Source organism: Myotis nattereri, assembly GCF_964212035.1.
Source record: "Myotis nattereri genome assembly, chromosome: 2".
Classification (NCBI taxonomy): domain Eukaryota; kingdom Metazoa; phylum Chordata; class Mammalia; order Chiroptera; family Vespertilionidae; genus Myotis; species Myotis nattereri.
This window is the reverse complement of record NC_138076.1, coordinates 90,647,046-90,674,617: the sequence shown is the minus strand read 5'-3', so window position 1 is coordinate 90,674,617 and position 27,572 is coordinate 90,647,046. Positions and strand designations below refer to the sequence as shown.

The following is a 27,572-nucleotide window of genomic DNA, read 5'->3' as shown; positions in this document are numbered from 1 at the left end:
AATGTATTCAGAGAAACTTCTCTATGTGATTTTAAGACATTGCTGAAATTTCAACTGTAGACTTTAGATTTGGAGTAATTCAACCCTCTAAGAATATTTTCTTTCAGGCTTTTTGTATTTCTCCTGTCCCTGTTTGTCTGCTATCACTCCTTCCAATTTTAACTAGCACATTTTTGCTATAGGGGATTTTCCTCTCTCCTCTCCAGCAATGACAGAGGGTAGTGATATGGGAATAGGAAATAATAAGAAATAGGAAAATGAATAAAATTTGACAGGTTTATAAAATGTGTAAAATATGCTTGTCACAATTTTGGGTTTTTTGTTTGTTTTAATTGAAATACATTCTAGATCTTTCATTATACAGCCATTAGATATTCCATTATATATTGTCTCCTTTGTAGATGTTCATCATTATCTGATTAGTTTTGTGTGTGTATGTATGTCAGATTACCTGATTAGTTGTTTGTATATATATTGTATGTGTTTATAGTATGGGGTCTCATTATTCTATTCTCCACTTATATTAAGGTCTATGCAGTGCTGTTATCCACTAGATTCTTGAGATAGATCTACGTATCTATTACATCTAAGAGCATTGCATTAACAGTTGAAACCCTTTTCTGCCAGTGTCACTGGTGCTTTGATGTTTCTGTGATCTTAAAGAGAAAAGGACTAAGCACCCAGTAGTTGTACTTCCGTAGTACAAGGGTGGTTAGTCTGGAGTAAAAGGCTTTCTTATTTATCTTCTGGCAGGATGAGGTAACAGCAGTAAGAGCTTGGAGTTCCTGCGCTGTTTTACAAGTGTTACAGAGTCTTTGAGGTTAGAGAACCTTCCTCAGAGAATATCTTGGCCAGTTATTTTCCAACATTCCTTTGTTATCTCCTCTGAATTCTGCCTTAAGTAGGGTCAGTGCCAGAGGAAGAGCTCATGACTCCTGGCCATGGTCACAAAATCTTGGCTGATCTTGATAAAAGAATCATATTCTCTTGGCATGAATCTTTTGGAGAGAGGTGTCAGATTTGCATAGCTTTACTAGGACCTTTCCTTAGAATAGAATCTGATTTTCTTTTAATCGTTTGATGTAAATCAATGAAGAAACTTGAGTTTTAAGTTGGTGCAGAATGACTTCAATCCATAATTAATTAAGTTCAGAAGTCTTCCTTGAGATGAGAAATAGAAAGGCTGTAAGCAATGCAAGTTTGTCTTTATGAATAAAGTAGCATAAACTTTGGCAATGAATTTGGAAGTAATAATTTTATAGTTTGAAGAAAACTCCAATATTGTATAAATAAGTTCCCTAGTATACTGATTCTGGTCTTTATTTTTATTTTTAGAAATGTTATAAGTGTTACGGACTTTTGTTTTCCTACGCACCGTATCATCATCACACTTAAAATATCCTATCTAATAAAGAGGGAATATGCTAATTGACCTTCATGCCATAGCAAAGATGGCGGCACCTACAGCCAATAAGGAGGGAATATGCTAATTGACTGCCCCGCCCTCAAAGATGGCCACGCCCGTATCCAATAAGGAGGGAATATGCTAATTTACTGCCACACCCTCAAAGATGGCGGCACCCACAGCCACAAGATGGCAGCGCCCAGTCTCCTCGGCCCTGCCGGGGTGGCAAGTCCAGGCCTGCCCTCAGGCAGGCCCAGCTGCTCTGTGCGCCTGCCTCTGGAGTCTCCCAGTCCCCTCAGCCGCCCAGGGCCAGCCCGAGGCACAGGCAAGCCTCAGATGGTGGCTGCCCAGCCACCCAGGGCCACCCGCGGCTCAGGTAACCAGGGCCGGCCGAGGCTTGTGCTGCCAGCAGTGGCAGCAGCAGAGGTGTGATGGGGACGCTGCCTTCCCCTGATCGCCGGGTCGCCTCCTGCCCCTGAGGGCTCCCGACTGTGAGAGGGGGCAGGCTGGGCTGAGGGACCTCCCCTCCAGTGCATGAATTTTCATGCACCGGGCCTCTAGTTGTTTATAATTCCAAAATTTCCCGATTTTTACAAAAACCTTTCCTTTTGATTTTCTTTGTCTTTTATTCTATAACAATTCCATCAACCTTCCTCACTTCCCACTCTACATTTTCATGCCATTAATTTATTGGAGAAACCAGGACATCTGTCCTGTGAACATCTCACATTCTGGATTTGCCTGATTGCTGAGGTATGGTGGTGTTAAACTTGATCCTCCTATAATCCCCAGTATTCTGGTAAACTGGTAGTTAGGACTTGACTAGATGCAGGTTCAACCTTCTCTTTCCTTTCCCTTTCCCTTTTTCTTTCCTCTTAATGTTTTACATCCTATTGCATTATACTCTGAGACACATACTGTCTGGTTGTCTCCATTTAGTTATGTTAAGATTGATGTGTAGATTGTCTTGTTACTCTGTTGGTACAGAGGTGCCCATTAGGATCACTTTAAAGCTTTTCAGGATTCTTAAGAATCTTAGATTATGATTTAGCAGGTCTATTGGGGAAGAGGAAAGACATAAAAAACAAACAAACAAAAGCAAACAAACAAAAAAACATGTGCAAAGAGGGTATGGGGGTAAATGGTGATGGGGGAAAAAACAGATGCAAACAACCCCCAAACCCTCTGTTTTTACTCAGATGTGATAAGAATCATTACCTTTAATAACATTTAATATGCAATTAGAGTGACAAAATTTACTTTCTTGCAAATGCTTTGGAAATGTATGTTATGTATAAAGTGAAGCATATTTAAATTATTAACTGTGGCGATGTTTCGGACTACTGCAGTGTAATAGAAAAAGTACAGACTCATACCCAGGAGGCCAAAATCATTTATTTTCTCTGAGGCCCATTTTTTTAAAAATCTAGAAAATAGGAATAAAAAGGGTGGTTTTGATGATGAAATGATTATTTGAAAGCAGTCCACCACTTGGTGGATAGTTGAATTAAAATCTGAAAAACATTACAGTTATAGATTCTTTCAATTGAGATCTTCAGAGAAGAGCTTAAAAAAATTGAAGTAATAGTATCTCATGTGCTATTTTAGTTATATCTGCAAATGTTTTTGGGCTTGTTTTTTGAGTGATAGGACACTCATGATGTAGTTTTAATACAAGTGTAATTAATGTGGCCTTTTGGGAAAAGTAGCGTGTGGAAATCTTATTGTTTTTTTCCCCCCCTTACTTTCAGCTCCATTTACCTCTTAATTCTCCTTTGCCTGGAAGTGAATTGACCAAGGAACCTTTTCGTTGGGATCAGAGACTCTTTGCATTAGTGTTGCGGTTGCCTGGCACCATGTCAGTAGAATCAGAACAGTTGACAGGTGTGCCTTTAGATGACTCTGCAATCACACCAATGTGTGAAGTGACAGGCGGTAAGTTTTTTGCTGGCAGTAATTTAGTGACTTAAAGCAGAGTTTACCTGAATGTTTTAAAATGTACATTTCAAAAACTCCATGTTTGTTTTTGTCTAACAAGTTATAATATTAGTAATTAGTAGTCATATATGGTTTTAAAACTATATTGATGAAGGTCTGTGCTTTGATTTGAATAGGATATGAATACTTTTGGATCTAATAATGAATGGTAATTTTTTCTGCCCATATAGAAAGTGCTGGTATTTGAAGTTGTTAAACTTATTTTCTTATCTACAAAGATTGCCAATGATTTACAAATGTCATGGAATTACTTTCTGTGAAAAATGTTTTGAGAATCATATCAGTATCTATTATGCATGTAATGATTAAAGCCTGGTTAAATGCAGTTTTCCCCAGAGGCAAAGAGGAAGCTAGATGTGTTAGAGGAAACACAGGTAGTAAGGTCATACCCAGCTAGTCCAGGTAGTCAGTATGCTAAGTTAACATTAATAAAACTCTTGAAACAGAATATGTAATAGACTCAGGACTTCTTTATTGTGGAATTGGCTAAAAGATGGATTAATTCATATAGGTATGTATTGAGTACCTAGTGTGTACCAAGCACTGTTCTATGACTTCATTAGTGAATATGACAGACATAGCAGTCTTGCTTTCACAGAGCATTTTATTCTTATTGAAGGAATTTAATGGTAAAATGTCCAAGTCTGACATACCACTATTTCACCTGTGTCAGGGACCTGTGGCATAGTCTCTAGACACAGTTGGTGGTACTTTATTGAGATTCCTTCATAGACAGCTATATAATAAGTTAAAGAAAATTGTAAGGTCTAATTGATACTTTAGGTGCCTTCTAAAATTCCACGGGTGTTGGACATCTGCAAAATTCACAGACAAAAAGGGTATGTGAAGTAGATTGGTTAGGAAATTGTTATTCTATTATTAAATGTTCTCATTTAATAGAAGTACTTTTTCGTGAAGTCTCGTATAATTTAATTTACAAAAGAAAAAAAGATGTGTGTATACAATTTAAAGGGAAACCTATCTGTCATCTAAATTTGAAGAATCACTGTTAACAATTCTCTGTGCATGGATAATATTTTTCATTGACAGCCCTAATTGTTTCTGTGGGTAGATGCACATTTGTATTCAGGAAATAATTAGTTTTCAGCCTTGCTAAAAATCCTGATTTGATTTTTTTTTAACTCTAGGTTTTTTACTTAACAGATTGAAGAAGGGCATTGAGGCTGTAATTTAAACATTCTCACTTTGGAAATTCCTTACTATAAATTACTTAGTTTGAACTTTGAATTATGGTAAAGTTATGGGACTTCTAGCATCAAGAATATTCAGAGTGTGAAATGAAGTGAGTGGTATAATCAGAAAGGGCCTGAAAAGAACCTAAGACCTCATGTAGTAGTTAATGTCCTTGCCTTTGGGCAGTAATATACTAAAGTTATGTTGTTTATTCTTTGAAAGGAACATCTCCAGAGGAGAAGATTCCGAAGTCACCCTTGGTAATACCTCTTAATGACCCAGAAACCTTAGTTGGTTAAGAAATTAGGAAGCTTTTCCCAAATATACATCCTGAAGTACTATTTTATTTCCCTCTTTTCATGCTCTTGTTAGCAATAGTGGGAAGTGGCTCAAATGCTTTTCATATCTATGTATATAAAAACGTAAGCAACCGGTCAACCGTTCAACTGGTCACTATGACACGCACTGACCACCAGGAGGCAGATGCTCAATGCAGGAGCTGCCCCCTGGTGGTCAGTGCAGCGGCGGCGGCAGGCTCAGCAGGGCCAGGATGAGCAGGAGCAGCACGGTGCCTGGTTCGGGCTCCTCCCCGGCTGCCTGCCACTTTGTGCACTACTATATCTCTCAGGGGATGTCAGACTGCCGATTTTGGCTCAGCCCCCCAAGTTGGGCCAAAACCAGCAGTCTGGCAAAAGCCAAGGGGTCCCAGATTGCAAGAGGGTACAGGCCAGGCTGAGGGACCCCACCAGTGCACGAATCTGTGCACCAGGTCTCTAGTATCTCAATAATATGTTTTCTTATTTATTTTTCACTAAAGAAAGTTTTGAGGATTAAAATATCAGAAAGATAGAAAGAACAGAAAAGCTAATATTCATTGGTATTACACTATGTAATATGTAATCAATACTAATTCTTGTGCACTTTTTCTTGTGCATTTTTAAAGACTTAATGGTATGAGTAGCGTGTATACATTTATTTTTCCCATTGTAGAATAATTCATGTTCACTGAGGAAAAAATTAGAAAGAAATTTGCCTGTGTTGCCAAAATAATGATTAATATTTTGTTATATTTTTTGTTTGCTTTTTTAAAAAAATATAATTGTCATTGTAAGCATTTTTCTTTACCACGTAATTAATGAGCACCCACTCTATGCCAAATAACTATTCTCAAGAAACTAGAAACACCAATTAGATAGGATATATGCACCCCTATGTTCATAGCAGCATAATTCACCATAGCTAAGATTTGGAAACAGCCTAAGTGCCCATCAATAGATGAGTGGATTAAAAAACTGTGGTACATCTACACAATGGAATACTACGCTGTGGTAAAAAAGGAGGATTTCTTACCATTTGCAACAGCATGGATGGAACTGGAGAGCATTATGCTAAGTGAAATAAGCCAGTCAGAGAAAGATAAATACCACATGATCTCACTCATTTGTGGAATATAGAGAACAACATAAACTGATGAACAAAAACAGATCAGAGACAGAGAAGCATCGATGAGACCGTCAAACCTCAGAGGGAAGGTGGGGAAGGGTAGGGGTGAGGGGGTGAGATCAACCAAAGGACTTATATGCAAGATTATAGGCCTAACCAATGGACACAGACAGCAGGGGGGTGAGGGCATGAGTCGAGGGGATAGGGAGTAATGTGGGGATAAGGACACATATGTAATAACTTAATCAATAAAAAAAATAAATAAAAATTACCTAAAAAAATTTTTTTGTTTATTGATTTTAGAGAGACAGAGGGAGAGAGAGACATCGATTTGTTCCAGTGCACTTATTGATTTTTATATATATATATCTATGTAGATATATAGATATATAGATATATAGATATAGATTTCAGAGAGGAAAGGAGAGGAGAGATAAAAACATTAATGATGAGAGAAAAATCATTGATTGGCTGCCTCCTGCACGCCTCCTACTGGGGATCAAGCCAGCAACCTGGGCACGTGCCCTTGTCTGGAATCAAACCTGGGACCTTTCAGTCTGCAGACCGATGCTCTATCCACTGAGCCAAATCAGCTAGGGCCAAATAACTATTCTTGATGCTGGGAATACAGCAGGAACAATAGTCAGAAAGCTTACATTTTGGGACTGACATGAAAGCGTGTAAAATGAATAAATATTATTGTAGGGAGTGCTACTTATTGTGAAGAAAAAAATAGGGTAAGAGTTTAGAGAATAACTTGAGAAAGACAGTGAATATTCTTGGGAAATCTGAGGAGGTGCCCCCACTTTTTTTAAACCATATACCTAAAGCGTATGCTTACTCCCGTTTGAATCAGTTTGAAATATTGTTTATCCTTGGAGATTGTTATCTTGTGTAAAGAAGTAAATAAAACAACAGTTTTAAAAATAAATTACATTTGCATATTTCTAACCTTGAAGTTAATGTCACTTGTTTGAATAGAAATTAAATCAGCCTTGGTGTGTCTTAAAAATATTAATCTGGCTAAAACTATTGTTACAACATGTTCATCCACCCTCTTTTTTTCAATTAAGGTGTAATTGACATACAACATTATGTTATTTCTGTTGTACAACGTGAGTTAATATTTGTATATGTTGAGAAATGGTCACAAGTGTAACATACGAGTAGAGATTTGAATAATGAGGTAAAGAAAGATCTAGGCAGAAGAAATAGTAAGGGAAGGTGCATGCTCTGTATTTTCAGAGCAACAGGAAAGATGATGTGACTAGGGCTTACATGGGAAGAAATAGAGAGTAACAGGTGTAGAGACGTAGCAAGGACCAAATATTGAATATCCTTTTAGGTCATAATAAATATTTTCTGTTTTCCTACTGCAATGAGAAGCCATTACAGGGCTTTTTATAAGAGGTGACATCTGATTTCTATTTCTGAAAGATCACTTCAGTTCCTAGATGAAAATATACTGTAAAGTGGCAAGAATTGAAGCATGGACTAGTAAGAGATGACTGTACTTTGGTTTAAATTGCTAGGTTTGGAGGTGGTAAGGAGATCTGATGCAAAGGAGAACCAAGGATAAGGACAATGAGGGAAGAAGGAATCAAGGATGATTCCTAAATTATCCATTTTGGCCTGAACAAGGGCAAGTGAATGGACTTGTATGGGTACACTGGGGAAAATCAGGTGTCGGGGAGGCAGGGGGATGATTTCAAATAAAAAAATGCCTAATAGATATGTCAGTGGAAGTATTGAGAATCAAAAGCGTTGCATAAAAATTGTAAGACAGTTTTCTAGAGTAAATCAGTTTAACTTAGCCTCTGTTAAGGACTGTTGCCCAACTTAGAAATATTTCTTTTGTTTCTCTGTTATACTAAAATGCTGTCTAGTAGACTTCTGTGGGAAAGTTGTAGTTTTTTTTTCACTTACTGTCTTCAGGCTACTGTATTTAGATTTTAATTTTAATTTTGGTGGATTCTACATAACCACAAGTGAGCCAGCTTTTTGGCTTGAAGGTGTGTGTTTCCTGCACAAATGTAACGAGTGATCCTAGAAACTTTATGCTTCAAAGTATCTTACATTCCAAGGGGTGAGTTTTTACATAGAAAATAGGAGAAACATTCTGTAGGATATAGGCTCACTTTGTAAAAATGGCAAAATTTCTCTTTAACTTTCAAAAAAAAAAAATAATGGATTTTTGTTATTTGCCAAGTGACTCAAGTTTATTCACACTCAAGTTTACTTTTTCTCTAATTTTTGTTAAACATATTTGTTAGTAATTTTATTTCATACTAAGATCATAACTCATTTACTTACATTTTCCTAATCAGTTAATTGATGACACAGGTTAGGGGAGTAGAGAGAATTCCCACAATTTCACACTTAAAAACTTTTGTTTTTTAATGACATCTTAGGAATATGCTTAAGTTTCATGAAACAAGATATTCAACCTTTGTATAGTCTTCTACATACTTTGTGTGATAAGATGGTCAGCCTTTTTTTTTTTGATTTTTCACAGAGAGGAAGGGAGAGGGATAGAAAGCTAGAAACATCGATTCGAGAGAAACATCGATCAGCTGCCTCCTACACACTCCCCACTGGGGATGTGCCCGCAACCAAGGTACATGCACTTGACCAGAATCGAACCTGGGACCCTTGAGTCCGCAGGCTGACGCTCTATCCACTGAGCCAAACCAGTTAGGGCAAGATGGTCAGCCTTTTAATGTATTGTTTTATGTACATTTTTAAATTGCCTGAGAAAAAATAATTTACTAATTCTTTCAATTAAGTATGACTCCATATAGACATTTAAAACAATATTGATTTCAAATTAACATCATAATTTCCGGGGAACAAAGTGTACCCAGATTAAAGTTTCTAATACTCTAAGGATTTGAATCTTAGCTGTACTAGCGTACTAACTTGGATAAATTAGTTAACCTCTTCGTGCTTTTAGTTTTCTTATTTCTTATTGGGAGAAAGTAGCCCAACCATTGTTACTTAGGATTAAATAAATTAATATGATGATTAGAATGGTGCCAGGCACGTAGACACTCTGTAATTGGTAGGTATTTTTATGATTCCAGCTATCATTATCATACAATGATAAGTTACTTGTTATATGATACTTGCTTTCTAAGTAAAGCTGACTCTGAGGATTTGAATCACACTGCTGCCTAATGTTCTGTTTTCTGAATAGCCTTTAGCAAACCACATGTTAAATATAAATTGATATAGGTAATTTGGTATGTCAGATACAATGATATAGTCATGTTTGATTGAATTGTTGAATTTGTAAAATTCCATATTAAGCTCATTGCAAATTATGTTATAAGATGTGTAAAGATTATTTTAGTTGTTAAGCTTTTCAGTATTGGTCTGTTTTAACACATATAATAGAAATATGGTTCAAGTTAAATATGTAATTATAAATTTTATAGTAGTCACATTAAAGAGAAAAAGGTGAAATTAATTTTAATATCTTAATATATATAAAATATTTTCACGTGAAATCTATATTTAAAATTGTTGAGACATTTTATGTAATTTTCATATTAAGACTACAAAATCAGGTGTATATTTTAAACTTAATGTACATCTCAATTTGGACTAGCCATATTTTTAGTTTTTAATAGCCATGTGTGGCCAGTGACCACATATGGGATAGCACAGGTCTAGATATATTGAAAATTTCTGTTTAAGGGATCCTTTTATTAGTATTTTCTTATTAATTACTAGCATTTCAATGTTTCTGAACTAAAAATCCTGTAGATTTAAAATATTCAAAAGGGAAGTTTAGTTAAGATAGGTAATTTTCAAGCATATAAGCCAAATGAAATTTAGAAAAGCACATGCTACCATCTGTATATTAAAATGAAAATATTTAAAATAAGCAATAACTGTCGGCAGATCAATTAAATACGTAATCTCCTATGTGCTTAGCATTAATTTTATTGATAATACTTGTTAAGCAGGAGTAAGGTTTTGGGGGAGCTAGATCCTAGATGTTGTGTATGTACTAGTATAGTAAAGATAAATTAATTGTATTAGGTAACAGTTGGAGATAGTTTTTTATGTCTATATTTTTGAAATCACACTATATCATATCTAAGTAAAATATGACATTTTTATTGTGGTTTGTTCAGAACAAGATTTCTATTTTCCATGTACCCATTATTGGAAGGAAAAAATTTATAGACTCTCACGACATGGAATTGTTGGTTTATTGAAAATTTCTATTTTGTTCATTCTTGCAGAAGATAATGAAATAAGTCAAGCTTTACCATTGAACTTTTGTTAACCAATATACTGTCAGAAAATCCACTATTATTCTTTCTTACTAAAGGTAGGATTTTCTACAACTGACTAGTTCACTTTATTTTACTTTTTTTTTTAAATCACAGGTCGCTCTTACTCTGTATGTTCTCCAAGAATGCTTAATCAGTGTCTGGAGTCCTTGGTGCAGAAAGTGCAAAGTGGAGTGGTAATAAACTTTGAAAAAGCAGGACCAGATCCTTCCCCTGTAGAAGGTATTATCACACTTTTCTTATAGACATTCTAAACTTGCTGTATCAATTATTCATCTACAATTGAAAAATAAGAGCCATAGACCTTTTTAAGCAACCTTATATTCCTTGTTAGTATTATAATGTTGTCTCTCTCCTGTATATATGCTTCTCCCATGTCCCTTAATTCACAAGAGCGAACTCTAGGTGTTTGTTTAATTCCTTAGCACTATTTTTTCTAAGGATCAGACTGGCCAGAACCAAATGATTTATGCGGTTCTAAACACGAGGAACCAGCCTGTACCATTAAACTGGATTATTTAACTCCAGCTAAGCTCCACCTAGCTTTATTCCAATGTTCTATGATCATGAACTATTTATATTAAAAGGTATAAGGAGTTACCTTAGAACCAATGGACAGCTATTACATCTGGACCCTTTGCATTATACAATGGAGCTTATAACAAGAACTAGAAAGTCATTAACGACACTTGGCAGAGGTGATCCACAGAGTGGGAGAAGAGAAAGGTCATAGAGATGAAAAAATGGGTATCCTCAGGGGGTGGATTATAGGAAAGGAGCAGAAGACAGTTAAGATTATATAAATTGTATCATTGTTTCTGTTTTTTAAATTTTTAATTGAATGTTAGGCATGGAATGTATTTATTTTTATATTTTAGTACTTGACTTAAAGTTAGGCACTAAATAAATGTTTAGTTGAAGAGGGTTGCTATTTTGGTAGAATTATTTCAGATTAAAAGTAGGTATTGAAACGGCCCCGGTGAGGTAGGGATGACCCCAGTGAGGTCGGGACGGCCCCGGTGAGGTCAAGAAGGCCCTGGTGAGGACAAAACGGCCCCGGTGAGGTTGGGACGGCTCCAGTGAGGTTGGGACAGATAATGGGGACCAGTATAGACTGATGAACAGGGGTAGATGCAGAGCAGAGCAGCATTGAACAGACTGTCAAACTACAGTGGGAAGATTGGGGGGGGGGGGGGTTAAGAGATCAACCAAAGGACTTATATGCATGCATGTAAGTATAACCAATGGACACAAGACACTAGGGGGTAGGGGAGGCCGGGGGAATGTCAAGGGGGGGGGGGGGGGGAAGGAGACATATGTAATACTCTTTGTAATACTTCAAGAAATAAAAATTATTTTTTTTAAAAAAAGGTAGGTATTTCAAATCTGGGTTTGCATATTAAGTTTTTCTTTAGTTATTAGGCTTTAGTTAAAATGATTACTTTTTTAGCAATACTTACCTAGTATTTCCTAAGTCAACCACAATGATGAAGATATTGAGTGTTTGCCTTTATCATCTGATGGGGAAACATATCATTCATTATATAACTATTTACCATGAAGTATGTTTTACATATTCTGATTGGGCAAGCAAATGATACTGTGAGCCCTCCTTTCAACTGCTGAACTCATAGTTGGCATTTGCAGACTTTACTCTCTAATAAATTTTAATCTCATATAAATGTTAAGCAGTTGTGATAGTATTGTACCATTTAAGCAAACTAGGCCAATTCAGAATTGAACAAGTATTGGGACATTTTTATTAAGTAATAAGAGATATAATTGAACTTTTTGATATTTTCCCCTTAATGATATATGCTTTTTTTGTGTCAATTTCTTTGCTATAGATGGGCAGCCAGATATATCGAGGCCTTTTGGATCTCAGCCTTGGCATAGCTGTCACAAACTCATATATGTCAGGCCAAATCCCAAAACTGGGGTTCCTATAGGTCATTGGCCTGTTCCAGAGTCTTTTTGGCCAGATCAGAATTCTCCAACACTAGTAAGTACCAGAGAAACTGTGACTTTGTAATAGTAGCCATTTAGTTGTTTTTCATACTAGTTTTACTGTTATCAGTTAAATGTGTGGCTAGTTTACAGGAATCAGAAAGATGTTCAGAGTGCTATGATAAGCTATTAGTTGCTTTAGTATACTGTATTGTTATGTAGTAATGGGAAAAAAGTCATCTGTTTTGTTTAGAATCTAATACTATGCTTATGTTTTTATTATTTAGCATCTGGGTACAGAATCATAAATATAATGAGTTTCTCTTTGGACTCTAAACATAATGTAACATAAAGATTTGTCTTGGAGACATAATTTGGAACTTAAGTTAAGGCTTCCACAATAATTTTGATAGTTTGCTTTCAGTCTCTTAGGAGTTGACTTGCATGGTTTTAGTTATATTCAGTGTTGTCAGTCTAGAGATTTAAGGTAGAAAGATTTTCTGGTCTTGTTTATATGAATTACTAGAGGACCGGTACACAAAAATTTGTGCACTCGGGGGGGTGGGGGGGGGTCCCTCAGCCCAACCTGTGCCCTCTCGAAGTCTGGGACCCCTTGGGAGATAACGACCTGCTGGCTTAGGCCTGCTCCTGGGTGGCAGAGGGCAGGCCCAATCCCTAGGTGCAGCCCCTGGTTGGGCTCAGAGCAGGGCCGATTGGGGAGTTGGGGCGCCGCCCCTGTCATGCACAGAGCAGGGCGGATTGGGAGGTTGCGATGCCACCCTCACTCACGCTCAGGGTAGGGCCGATTGGGGGATTGGGGCACCGCCCCCTGTCACACTCAAGGCAGAGTCGATGGGGAGGTTGTGGCGCCACCCCCTGTCACGCACAGAGCAGGGCCAATCGGGGTTAGGGCGCTGCCCCCTGTCACGCACAGAGCAGGGCCGATCAGGGGGTTGGGGAGCTCCCCCCTGTCACGCACAGAGCAGGGCCCATCAGGGGGCTGGGGAGCTCCCCCCTGTCACGCACAGAGCAGGGCCCATCAGGGGGTTGAGGAGCTCCCCCCTGTCACTCACAGAGTAGGGCCGATAGGGGAGTTGTTGCACCGCCCCTGTCACACACAGAGCAGGGCTGATCAGGGTGTTGGGGCGCCGCCCTCTATCACCCACAGAGCAGGGCTGATCAAGGGGTTGGGGCGCTGCCACTGTCACACTCAAGGCAGGGCCGATGGGGAGGTTATGGCTCTACCCCATCACACACAGAGCAGGGCCCGTGGGGGGGGGGGGGGGAGGTTGGGCGCCGCCCTCTATCACCCACAGAGCAGGGCTGATCAAGGGGTTTGGGGCGCCGCCACTCTCACACTCAGAGCAGGGCCAATGGGGAGGTTATGGCTCTACCCCGTCACACACAAAGCAGGGCCCGTGAGGTGAGAGGGTTGGGGCGCCGCACCCTGTCACACACAGAGCCGCAGGGTGATCAGGGGTTTGGGGAGCTCCCCCCTATCAGTCACAGAGTAGGGCCGATCAGGGGGTTGGGGCGCTTTCACCTGTCATGAACAGAGCAGGGCCCCGATAGGGAGGTTGTGGCCCCGCCCCTGTCACACACAGAGCCGCAGGGCGATCAGGGGGTTTGGGCGCTGCCCCCTGTCACACTGATCCCAGTGCCGGGAGGCCTCTCAGCTCCGCTGATCCCAGTGCTGGGAGGCATATTACCCGTTTACTATATAGGATAGAGGCCTGGTGGATGGGTGGGGGCCGGCTGGTTTGCCCTGAAAGGTGTCCTGGATCAGGGTGGGGGTCCACACTGGGGTGCCTGACCAGCCTGGGTGAGGGGCTGATGGCTGTTTGCAGCTGGTCACACACCCTTCAGTGTGGGGGTCCCCACTGGGGTGCCTGGCCAGTCTGGGTGAGGGGCTGAGGGCTGTTTTCAGGCTGGGACTGAAGCTCGCAACCGCTCCTTTTTTCCTTTTCTTTTTTTTTATTCTGGGTCAGCTTTAGCTCTGAGGCTCCAGCTCTTAGGCCTCTGCTCCTGAAAGCAGGTATCTGGTTTGTTTCGGTTCTATAATCAAAACTCTGTATCAACTCCAGCTCTGAGATCCCAGCCGGCTGAAAGCTGGTTTCTGGGGTTTTGTTTAGCGTCTATATTTGTTACAATGTTTGAAACTGCCAGCTCAGAGGCCTGCAGCGGCCAGCGGCAGGCGGGGAACGTTGGAGTCCTCAGTCACTGAAGCAAGCAAGCCTCATCTTAGTTTCAAGCTGCCTGGCTGCCTGCCGCCATCTTGGCTGGCAGTTAATTTGCATATCTCGCTGATTAGCCAATGGGAAGGGTAGCGGTCGTACGCCAATTACCATGTTTCTCTTTTATTAGATAGGATTATTATTATTTAAAATAGATTTTTATTGATTTCAAAGAGGAAGGGAGATGGAGAGAGAGAGAAAGAAACATTAATGATGAGAGATAATTATTGATTGGCTGCCTTTCTGCACCTGGGATCAAACTGTGACCTCCTGTTTCATAGGTCGACACTCTACCACTGAGCCACATGAGCTGGGCTACATGAATTATTTTTTAGAAACAATGAGGCTTGCCATAGCCAGTGTGGCTAAGTGGATAGAGTGTCAGCCTGCAGACTGAAGGGTCTAGGGTTCAATTCCGGTCAAGAGCACACACCTCTATTGCAGGCTCCTCCCTGGCCTGGGCCGGGCTCGTACAGGAGGCAACTAATCAATGTGTTTCTCTCACATCAATATTTCTCTCTGTCTTTCCCTCTCTCTTCCATCCTTTCTAAAAAAAACAAAGGAAAAATATCCTCTAATGAGGAATAAGAAAACAACAAAAGAAACAGTGGGACTTATTGAATGATATATATGAATTATCAGTGTTCACAATATGGTTTTTCTAATAATAAGGTAAATTTATACAAAACAATCTAATCTTGTTAATATATTTTCTTTCGCATTAGTATATTTCTAGTATTTGAGGGCATCATGGCTATTTTGTGGGAGAGCATGGCAAATTACCCTTAGAAGAATTATATTTTTATTACTTTGAAGATAAGAATTATATTTCAGATACCATTAAGCAGTCTTGAATGTTTCATATAGCTATCATTTATGAGTTAAACTGAATCCTATTTGACACCTTTTATACTTTAAACCTATATCAACTCTTTAGGATAATATTTACTTTTAATCTACACAAGCTCTATAAAGTGATATTTCTTTTATTCATTTGGGGTTTAATGAAATTAAGGTTTTATAAATTTCAGTGAGGTATCTTCTTTATTCCTTTTCTTTTTTTCTGATTGAACCATCATAGTTTTTCCAGTCTGGCCTTATAGAGAAATTCTCAATTTCTTTGTTCATTTTACTTTCTCTTCTGGAGCTCTTTCAACTCTTATAGAACAGATAACATATTTGTATGAAATATTGTCTTGTTGGTTATTCAGTCTATAGTCTTTATTTAATACCTACAGTAGTACAAATGGTACTTTGTTGAGTCCTAATAGAAATTCAAAATCAGGATCACAAGCAATATCTATTAACATATCTATTGCAAATTATTACAAGCCATAGAGGAATTTGAAGTGTGGATAGGATTTCAGTGGGGAGAGAAAATAGTATGAGGAAAAAGTATGGAAGTAAATAGATCAAGGTGTATTTAGAGGAAAAACAAGTGTATTCCTGAGTAATGTGGGTCAAAACACATATTGAGAGTACATTGAGAGTACTATTAAATGAGCCAAATTGTTCATGACTTTAAGTGCAGGGTTAAGGAATTTAAGACTTTTTCAGTGGGACTGAAAGGATAACTGATGACATTTTTTACAGAGTGCTTTAGGAAAATTGATCTGGTGGTTGTTATTTGCAGCAAAAGTAGATGTGTTGGAAGGTAGTCAGGTTTCCTATTGGGCAATTGCAATAGTTCACGTAAGAGATATTAAGAGTTTGGATTAAGATGATAGAAGAAAGAATCATAAGAAAGATGATAATGGGAAGAACTGGCAAAATTTAGTGACTAAAGGATATTAGAGGGGAAATAAATTTTTATTTCAAATAAAAAGTATTGATATTGAAAATAAGTGTGATTTATTAGAGACTGATTCTGAATTTGAATCATGGCTCTACCAGTTATTAGCGAAACCTTAATTTCCTATCTGTTAAATAATTATAGTAGCTCCTATCTCATAGGCTTGTTTGGGGGATTAACTGAAATAATGCAAAATTTGTTTGCCAAATTCTAGAGGATTCCCTCTGCCTCTCTTTTCCCTTGACCTCAATATTTTCATCCAAAAAACAAGTGAGTTTCATGGACTGATGCAATAAGCAATGTGTTAGGTACAACTTAGGCACAGGAGCATGAGATGAATAAAACGTAGTGCTCGCCCTGTTGACCTAACCATTTTATAGGAAGGTCAGACATATAAACATAGTAGAGTACAGTGTGTTACCTGTAATAGGGGGGCAGACCAGAACCCAAAGGAGGTGGTGCCCAATTGCCTGGTATGTGTTTAGGATACAGGGTGGGGATGAGTATAAGGAAAGAAGTCTTTTAGTGGTTGATACTTGCCAGTTCAGACTTCAAAACTTTATTTGCAATATACAAGGGAGAAAATAATAAAGCAGTCAAGGATAACATGTGAAATACAGGAACGTGAAAGATGATCTATTTGAGCAGTTGCAAATAGTTTGGCATGGCAGGAGCACAGAGTGTACACAGTGTGGTGGTTGAAAGGCAGATGGGGACCAGATCATTAAGGATCTTTGTGTATGATGAGAGTCTGGACCCCATTTTCAGGTGATTGGCTATTACTTTTATCAAATAATTTCAGGTAGGGTAATTACATGATCATATACATTTCATGGCCTTAGAGGGTGCTGAATAATTAGGGAAACTAGTTAAAAATAAGCAGTTATACAAGTCTAGTCTGAGAAATGAAGGCATGAATTAGAGTGATAAGAAATAGAAGATAAATTTCTAGAGAGATGGGAATTTAGTACTGACTGAGGGTAGTAACTAAATACTGAGCACCTGCCATGTTTGTATTCTGCTAAGTGGCTTGGAATTTATGGACTCTTTATCTAGATCTTTGTGACAGTTAAATATGGAGGATAAATAGAAGATATTAAGGATAATATCTAGGTTTTTAGAATAGATTTTGTGGTTTGGAGGAGAAATAACAAATTGGATTATAATGTATCTGAGGGACCTATAGGAGATTTAGTTTATGTCTAGCAGGCTGTTGAATACATAAGAGAAATGAGAGGGATCTGGTCCCAACACAGATTTGGGAGCCACCAATGTACACATAGTAACCAAGGCTGAGAATCCTTTATAACTATGAAATTTTAAATTATATCTTCATAGCTCATATTTTCTCCACCGATCTTCATTTGGTGAGATTTTATTTTCCATTTTCCAACAATTATTATTAGTTAAGTCATGATTCAAGGTCCCAGGATGGGAATCACCATGTACCCAGGGCTTCCTTTGCCACCCTGGGAGAAGGATGAAGGACAGAGAGATGTGTGGGGCCAGTTCAGATCTTCTCAGGAATCATGACTTCTGCCTGGTGGTTGTGTCCTAGGCTGACACCCAAGATATGGGACAGGGGTACTTGTACATTCACCAGTAACTTTCATATACGGAGACATATCCCCCCAGGTGGCCAGCAACTCCCTTTCCAGTTCTGGCTGAGGAAGTGACTCTCAGAGGGCAGGCTGGTAGATCTTGATTTTGGCCTTGATGTCTTCTGCAATGTTCCTGACTTGTAAAGATGCCCCTAAAGCTGGTTGGAGCTCAGTGTGACCCTCAAAAAAGACCAATGAGATTTTTAAGAAGGAAACTATTAAGGAGAAAATAGAGTAACATGCTCCCACCCTTTTTTTCCTTTGAAGTATTGTATTTCTAGAAGTAGGGTGTATAAACCACAGGGATAACCAAAATAGTCTACCACAATAGGGAAAGAATACATTAAAACTTTTATTGTGGCCTTAACTGGTTTGGCTCAGCGGATAGAACATCAGCCTGCGGACTCAAGGGTCCCAGGTTCGATTCCGATCAAGGGGATGTACCTTGGTTGTGGGCACATCCCCAGTAGGGGCTGTGCAGGAGGCAGCTGATCAATGTTTCTCTCTCATCAGTGTTTCTAACTCTCTATCCCTCTCCCTTCCTCTCTGTAAAAAATCAATAAAATACATTTTTTTAAAAAAACAAAACTTTTATTGTGTACCTATACATATATACATGCTTAATAATTTATAAATAATTATAAAATAAATATATATAATGTCCTAACTTAATTGTGTATTCAAAAATTTGAAGGTATATGATCAGTTTGGAAACCACTACTCTATACAAGTAATTAAATTTCTACAAGTGAGGACTTAAAATTGAAGGTTTCTATATGTTTCTTGTTTCTTGGATATAAAACTCAATGAGTGCTTAGTCTAAAATTTTACATTGTAAACCTAAAAAGATTTCCATTTTATATAGATTTTGAAGTGTTTTGTGTTTTTCTTCTGAATATTATATAATTTAAGCTTTGCATTTTCAAGTATTTTCTTTCAGCTAATGATGCTTTCTGTAGTAAATTAAACTCTGACTAGCAAAACTTAGAAACTAAGTAAATTTTGGTAATGAGGGATACTGAAAGTGAGTTTGTTTCTGGTATTTTGTGTAAATAGTAATAAGATTTTCCCCTCTAGCCACCTCGTACATCTCATCCTGTAGTGAAGTTTTCCTGTACAGACTGTGAACCAATGGTTATTGACAAATTGCCTTTTGACAAATACGAGTTGGAACCTTCACCACTGACTCAATTTATCCTGGAAAGGAAATCTCCTCAAACATGTTGGCAGGTGAGCTGAACAATTATTTAAGTTAAATGTTTCCTAAAAAGTTAAATAAAATCAATAGTTTATATAACATTCTGTAAAGGTTTTAACCTTCATAAAAATACGAAGTTTTGCCCTGGCCAGTGTGGCTCATTTGGTTGGAAAAGTCATCACCAAAAGGTTGTGAGTTTGATTTCTGGTCAGGGCACATACACAGGTTTCGGGTTCAGTCCCAATCCGGGCACATCAGGGAGGCAGTGAATTGATGTGTGTGTGTGTGTGTGTCTCTCTCTCCCTCTCTCTCTTTCTCACATTCCTCCCTCTCTCCCTCCCTCCCTCTCTCTCTCTCTACCTCTCCCTTCCTCTCAAACTCAGTAAAAACGTATCTTCAGATGAGGATTAAAAAATAATAAGTTTTGCCCTAACCAGTTTGGCTCAGTGGATAGAGCGTCGGCCTGCAGACTGAAGGGTCCCAGGTTCAATTCCGGTAAAGGGCATGTACCTTGATTGCAGGCACATCCCCAGTAGGGGGTGTGCAGAAGGCAGCTGATCGATGTTTTTCTCTCATCGATGTTTCTAACTCTCTATCCCTCTCCCCTCCTCACTGTAAAAAAACTCAATAAAATATATTAAAAATAATAATAATAAGTTTTAACCACTCCTTTTTAACAGGTATATGTGAGCAATAGTGCAAAATATAGTGAACTTGGTCATCCCTTTGGTTACTTGAAAGCCAGTACAGCACTGAATTGTGTCAACTTATTTGTGATGCCTTACAATTACCCAGTCCTCCTTCCCCTTTTAGGTAAGTCATTCTTGTCACATTCTCTGTGGCTTAGCATACATACATACATATTTCCTAAAAATAAACTTTGGGAACGTTTTTTGTGAGTCTTTTATCTGCTAAAAATTAATGAAAATGTCTTTAAAATTTTAAACCTGTCAAAAGTCGTTTTATTACATGTTTGTGGCAAATTGAAAGGCAGTGTCAAATCACCTTTGAGTCAACAATTTATGAAGGTAGTATATTTTAAATTTTTTAATTAAATATTCTAGCCCTGGCCAGGTGACTCAGTTGGTTGGAGCCTTGTCCTGTAGACCAAAAGGTTCTGGGTTTGATTCCCGGTCAAGACACATACCCAGGTTTTAGTGTTCGATGCCCGGCTGGGACTCATATAAGAGGCAACTGATCGATGTGTCTCTCTCTAAAATCAATAAACATGTCCTCAGGTGAGGATTAAAAAAAATTAAATATTCTAATTCTTTAAGTTAGATTAAATTTAAGTTCGATTTCTTACATAGAATTAGTAACGTAGGCTTTGTATTTGGTAAATAAGACATTTTGTGAAGCATAGTCATAAAATCTGAGTGTATTTTCTTCTAAGAATTTATCTTAATTTCACTTGGCAGATATTTTTATTTTTAAAAAAGAATTAACCTGTTCCAAAATTTATACTAATAAAAGGATAGTATGCTAATTAAACCGGGTCAACTGGACATCTTCTGGTCATCCTGCCTTCCTTCCAGACAAAGCCACAGTGGCGGGGGCCGAGGCAGAGGCACTTAGGGGCAATCAGGCCAGCAGGGGAGGGAAGTTAGGGGCGATCAGGCAGGCAGGCAGAGGGGTTAGGGGCAATCAGGCAGGCAGGCAGGTGAGCAGTTAGGAGCCAGCAGTCCCAGATTGTGAGAAGGAGGATGGGGCCTAAACCTGCAGTTGGACATTCCCTGAGGGGTCCTAGATTGGAGAGGGTGCAGGCTGGGCTGAGGGGACCCTGCCCTCAACCCCCACCCCCACCCCCCCACCCCAACCCTGCATGAATTTCATGCACCGGGCCTCTAGTAATATGATAAAAGCCTAAAGTTAGTTTATGGGGACCATTTGTCTATAATTTTTGAAGAGTACTATTGGAGAAGACTAATTTTCCTTTATGAAATCACTTCAGATTTTGTAGTCAAAATATTAGTAGGTATATTTTATAGAAAACACTTTGCATACTTGTTTCTTTTCTCAAATCTGTTTCATGTCCAGGTCTATATAGGGTACAGTTTTTCCTTGTGTGTTTCCTGATTCCACCTTGATGTAATTCTATACAATTACTGGCTTTTTTTAAAAAAATGGTATTACTAATTGAAAATTCCAGAACCAAAAATTTTACTACTTTTATTTTATTAAAAGCTTATATCTCATGTTACTCTTCCTCTTACAAATAAGAAAACAGACTAATCTGACCTGATTTTCATCTGTGAGAACAATGAGTAATAATAGTTTGTTTACATTATACATTTATAGATGACTTGTTTAAAGTACATAAAGCAAAACCAACATTGAAATGGAGACAGTCATTCGAAAGTTATTTGAAGACAATGCCTCCCTACTATCTTGGGGTAAGAATATTATTGTTAAAAATAGAAGTTGTTATAAAGTTTTATATTATGCTTACACTTTATTGCATTACAAACTTCTATTTAATGCTGTTATAGATTAAATGTCATGAAAATTGTGTGTACAAATAACCAATATAGATATTGTGGGAAAGAAATGTTTCATGACTTGCAAAATGATAATGATGATGATCATGAATATATACAATGCTTACCCTGCCCCTGGTACTGTCCTAAGTACTTTACATGTATTAATCTTATTTAATTTATATGGTAATCCTCTGAGGTAGGAATGATCATTGTTCCTGTTTCACAGATGAGGAAACTAAAGCACTAAAATATTAAGTTGTCTAAGGCTACATTGCAATATATGGGGCACTGGAATTCAGTCCCAGGCAGTCTGGCTTTAGAATTTAGGTCTTTAATCTCAATTGTTGTACTGTATTTTTTAATTGCCATTTCAGAATTATTTCTCTCTAAGGGTATAAAATTATTTTTGTTTCATTAGTTCCTGAATCTTCAGAAATATGTTTTTAGGTTAAGATATGTGTATATTCTCATAGAACCATATATTTTTAGAACCATAAATTTTCTAATTACTTAAAACCTAGTTTCTCATAGAGATAAGACCAATAATGTGTATATTATTAAGTGTACTTTATTTTATGAAAAGTAACTTTTTTAGACATTACTTCTGCTTTTAATTCAGGAATATTATAACATTTGACTATAACTGATCTTTGTAAATGGTTCCTCATAAGAACATTAATTTCTTGAACTTTAAAAGTCATATTTTATAGTTTTAAGTGATAAGTTTATGAGAGTCTAGCACATAATGCCTGCCATGTAAGAGAGTGAAAGGAAGAAACACTTTGAATATCAAATGTTACATATGTTGACTCATTTACATTTCATAGCAACCTGAGGATTTAGCCAAAGCTACATGGATATTAAATATCAGAGCTGGGATTTGATTCTAGTTTTACACAAAGGCTTATACACTTTCTAATATGTCAATGAATTATCACCCTTTTTCTGTCTGTATTCCATTCAAATATGCTAGACACTCCTGCTAGTGATATTTTTCATTGTACAAAGTGGTTTCAATTGGTCTCTCATTACAATTAAATATTATTTCACTATATCACATCCATAATAAATATTAGACTTTTTTTCTCCTCATTTTTCCTTCAGAGCTTCTTTCTGTTTTGGTTTTTTTCAGCCCAGCTAATGATAATGGTCATAATCATTAACACCTACTGAATGCTTACTGTGTGCCAGTTGCTTTTATAAGTGCTTTACTTGTATTGATTCATTTAAAACAATGACAACCATGTGAAGTAGATACTATTATTGTCATTTATAAATGAGAAACTAAGAGAGAGGTTATATAACCTGGTATAGTGTTACAAAGCTAGTGAGTGGTTGAGTCACACCCACACAGTTACCAAAAGTAGAAATCTTCTATTTCCTTTTACTCCTTTTCAGCTACTACCCAAGTTCTACCAAATCTACCTCTGCAGTGTCTCCTGCTATTTCTTTTAAATTTACTATCTCCAGCGATACTAAGAAGTTCAAGACTTCACCTTTTCTCACCCTGAGTGTTATTATTATAGTCTCTAATCCCTTTTTACTAGTATTTCAAACTGCCTTTCATACAACACAAACATTTTACTGAAATACAAATATGTTGTTACTTTCTTATTGAAGAAAAGGAGAAATTTGGGGGGCAAAAATGTTCAAAACTGACATAATACATCTAGCCATAAATTTCTGACAAGTGATGGTTGTTGTTTTTTTGCCTATAGCCTCTGAGGAAAGCTGTTAGAATGATGGGAGCACCTAACCTCATAGCAGACAGTATGGAATATGGACTAAGTTACAGTGTCATTTCATACCTCAAAAAATTGAGTCAACAGGTAATGTTAAGAAATAGAGCCATTACATATTTTGAATGGTTTTTAAGATGGTTAGCAGACCAGATATTAGTTCTTGATAATCCTAAAAGAATTTCATTATATTACTATATTACATTTTAAAATCACATATCATCTATAATAATCTATAATAATAAAAGCATAATATGCAAATTGACCAAATGGCCGAACAACGGAACAACCCTCTGGAATACCTTCCAGACAGAGCTGGGGCTGTGAGGGCTGGCCAAGGCAGCCGGGCTGTGAAGGCCTAGTCTTGTACGAATTTCGTGCATCAGGCCTCTAATATATCCATAATTCTGTCTCAAGTACATGGTATGCTATGATTTGAAATGTTAATTTCAAATAATAATTCCTAGTTTATGAAATGGCTTCCTAGACTTCCTCTGTGTGAATATTCTGTTTTCTTTGAGAAATTTATGTTAGAAAGTTATTTTTCTAGGATAAAATACCAGTTTCTTTTGTGCTTTAAAACCTATAGTGTGTGTTTTTTTCTTTCAAAATGGTAGTTTAGTTTGAAATGTTTGTAAGAGTCATTGAATTTTATTATTTTGGGCATAAATCACATTAACAGATACTATGGTAGTTCAGCAATAGAGTTTAACTCATTGCCAAGTTATTACTGTCATATAAAATACAACATTTTCCCAGGACTTCTGCCATCTCTACTTTCACTGCTACCAGTAATTGAAATGCAGGTTGTAAAGAGTCAAAATAATGGTATTTGCTTTCCAGTGAAAAATTACATCATCATTTGCTGTATTTATGAACATTAGTTATATACTAATATCTTTAAGTAAATATTGGTGCAATGATATTTTTCTAATTTTATATCAGCTCTGAATTAGAAATACATATTTTCATTTAGGGCGTCTTTACATTTCATGGTTTAAGTATAGTAGGTATTAATAAATACAATTAGCCTGGTTGATGTGGCTCCATAGATTAAGCATGGTCCCATGCACTTAGAGTTCACCAGTTCAATTCCCAGTCAGGACACATGTGCTGGTTGCAGGCTCAATCCTTTGTATGGGACATGCAGGAGGCAGCTGATGGATGTTTCTCTCTCATCGATGTTTCTCTCTCTCTTCCTCTCCTTTCCTCTCTTTAAAAAAATCAATAAAAATGTTTTTAAAAAAAATTAGATAGGTAAATACAATTAAAGTTGTGTTTGTTCACCCTGCTCCAAAAGGTTATAATAATGATTTAAAATCATAAGACATTGTTTAAACTATGTTTAATTTACCAAGTAGTTGATATAAAGTATGTCACTTGAGATTTTAATTTCTTATATACTTTTAAAATACATAAATGTTTAGTTTATAGAAGATTAAAACTATAGTATTTAATTTACCAATTTAGATTATATCAAGATATTCTTGTTTGTTTTTTACTGTAGGCCAAAATAGAATCTGATCGAGTCATTGGATCTGTAGGCAAAAAAGTAGTACAGGAAACTGGAATTAAAGTCCGAAGCCGATCACATGGTTTATCAATGGCCTATAGGAAAGATTTTCAACAACTCCTCCAGGGAATTTCAGAGGATGTTCCTCATAGACTTCTGGACCTGAACATGAAAGAATACACTGGGTTCCAAGTTGCTTTGCTCAATAAGGTAATAGTTACATGAATTTAGTACTGCTCTAGTTATATTCTGTTATATTGAATATAGATCAAATTTTCTGTTAACTGAAACTGTCCAAATTTTCAGAAGTACTTTTTATGCCTCTGCAGAATAATGATCATTATACTTTGATTGAATAATTGAATTTTAGAATTAAAACAGACAGCCCTGGCTGGTCTCAATTGGTTGGGCATCTTCCTGTGCACTGAAAGATTGCCAGTTTGATTCCTGGTCAGGGCACATGCATGGGATGTGGTCTCAGTCCCCCACTGCATCTCCACCCCTAGTGGAGAGCATGTAGGAGGCAGCAAATTGATGTTGCACTCTCACATTGATGTTTCTCTCTCTCTCTCTCTCCCTTACTCTTTCTAAAAATCAATAACTATTCTTAAAAACAAAACAAAACTGTCCATGGTGAGTGAATGAATGTATTGATAAAAAGTAAACCAACCCATTTATTTTATAAGGTAATAAACAAAGGCTTAGAGATTGCTTAAAGTTATATAGCTAATGGTAGAGTCACTGTAATTTGGTACTTATGACCTTGGGTGCACAGTGTGATCCTAAAATGCTTTATGAATACTTGCTATTAAAAAGACCTAATTCCAGCAGCTTTTATATAAAAAAAAAAACAAGCTGATTCTAAAATTCATATGGAAGTGTAAAGGTACTAGAATAGCTAAAACAGTTTTGGAAACGAATAAAGTTGGACAACTTGAACTATCTAATTTTAAAAATTACTGTAAAAAATAACTAAATAAAAATAAAAATTACTGTGAAGCTATAGTGATCAACACTTTGTGTTGTTGGCATACGGATAAACATATAGATCAATGGAACAGAATATAGTCTAGAAGTAGGCCCTCACACAAATAGTCAATTAATTTTTAACAAGGTGCCAAAATAATTCAGTAAGTGAGAATACAATCCTTTCAACAAGTAGCACTAGAAAAATTGGATATCCATATTCAAATTACTTAACTTGACCCTTACCTAACATTATTTGAAGTGATCATGGTCTTAAGTGTAAGAACTAAAACTGTAAACTAAAAGAAAACTAGAGAAAATCATCATGAACTTGGGTCATGGATCATGGAAGAGTTCTAAAATACAAAACAAAAAGAACTTGATAAATTGAACTTCATTGAAATTATTAATTCAAATGAAACTTTGAAAAATTAAAAGGAACTATAACCTGGGAACAAAACACATATTGAATAAACAACTTAATATCAAAATCCTTAAAGAACTCATAGAACCTAATAAAGAGATAAATTTTATCTAAATTTTATCTCTTTACCTAATAAAGAGATAAGATTTATCCCCATAAAAAAAAGGGCAAATATTTGAACAGATACTTCACCAGATAAGATATACAAACTTGAACAAGCACATGAAAAGACAGTCAACCTTATTGATCATTAGGGAAATGGAAATTAAAACCATAATGAGGTCCCATTTTATACCCACTAGAATAGCTAAAATTTAAAAGACTGAAAAATGTCAAGTATTGGTGAGGATGTAGAGCAACTGGAACTCTCATATATTATATTAATATATGTAATATATATGTTGTTTGTATAGCAATTGTAAGTATCTACTCAAGATAAATGGTTAGATATTATTATTGATAATACTCCAAAACTCTAAACAGTCCAGTGTTGATCAACTAGTGAATAGGTCAAAGATATGGCATGTCCATATAATGAAATACTACTTTACTGTGATAAAAAAGGAATAGACTACTGACACATGAACAACATGGATGAATCTCAAAAACATCATGCTCAGTGAAAGAAGCCAGATAGAAAATTTTGATATTGCAAAATTCCATTTATGAAATGGAATGTACAGAGACAGAAAGCAGATAAGTTGTTGCCTGGGGCTAATAATAGGAATTGATTACAAATGGGCACAAGGAACTTTCTGAAATGATGGAAGTATTCTAAAACTGGATTGCGGTGATTGTTTCACAACTATAAATTTACTAATACTCATCGAACTGTATACTTAAATAGGCAGTTGTATAGCATGTACATTATACATCAAAGCATAAGATAAAACCTTGGAAGTCTTTAAAATTTGGGTGTTTACTAGTACTACTTTTAGTCAGAAAATATAATAAAATCTTGAGTTAGATGTAAGTTTGGGATTATTTGGTTGAGCTCACTACCAAGTTTTTATCTTTTGGTTCCCAAAACAGTACTTAAAGATTGCATCACAACTCTATTCTGTTTTTTAAGGTAATTAGTTAACTTGTATATATTATTTTCAAACCTATGTGCAAGGTAGAGATTTTAGTCTCTTAATTCTGTGTTTATAAATAACTTTTGTCTTTGAATATTTTCAATAGGATTTAAAGCCACAGACATTTAGAAATGCATATGACATACCTAGACGGAATCTTTTGGATCACTTAACAAGAATGAGATTTAATCTTATGAAGAGCACCCGAAGATTTCTTAAAGGACAGGATGAAGGTTAGATTATGATTTTAATATTGGT

At 36.8% G+C, this 27,572-nt stretch overlaps 1 protein-coding gene across 1 annotated transcript in view; it reads left to right on the top strand.

Moving 5' to 3' along the window:
- Positions 1–27,572, top strand: part of INTS6 (integrator complex subunit 6) — a 119,878-nt gene that overhangs the window by 70,519 nt on the left and 21,787 nt on the right. The window contains exons 5-13 of the mRNA XM_081082813.1: positions 3,157–3,340; positions 10,441–10,566; positions 12,192–12,346; positions 18,996–19,148; positions 19,797–19,929; positions 21,415–21,509; positions 23,315–23,425; positions 24,843–25,058; positions 27,421–27,547. Coding sequence (XP_080938939.1) covers positions 3,157–3,340; positions 10,441–10,566; positions 12,192–12,346; positions 18,996–19,148; positions 19,797–19,929; positions 21,415–21,509; positions 23,315–23,425; positions 24,843–25,058; positions 27,421–27,547 — 1,300 coding nt within the window. The remainder of the gene's footprint in view (positions 1–3,156; positions 3,341–10,440; positions 10,567–12,191; positions 12,347–18,995; positions 19,149–19,796; positions 19,930–21,414; positions 21,510–23,314; positions 23,426–24,842; positions 25,059–27,420; positions 27,548–27,572) is intronic.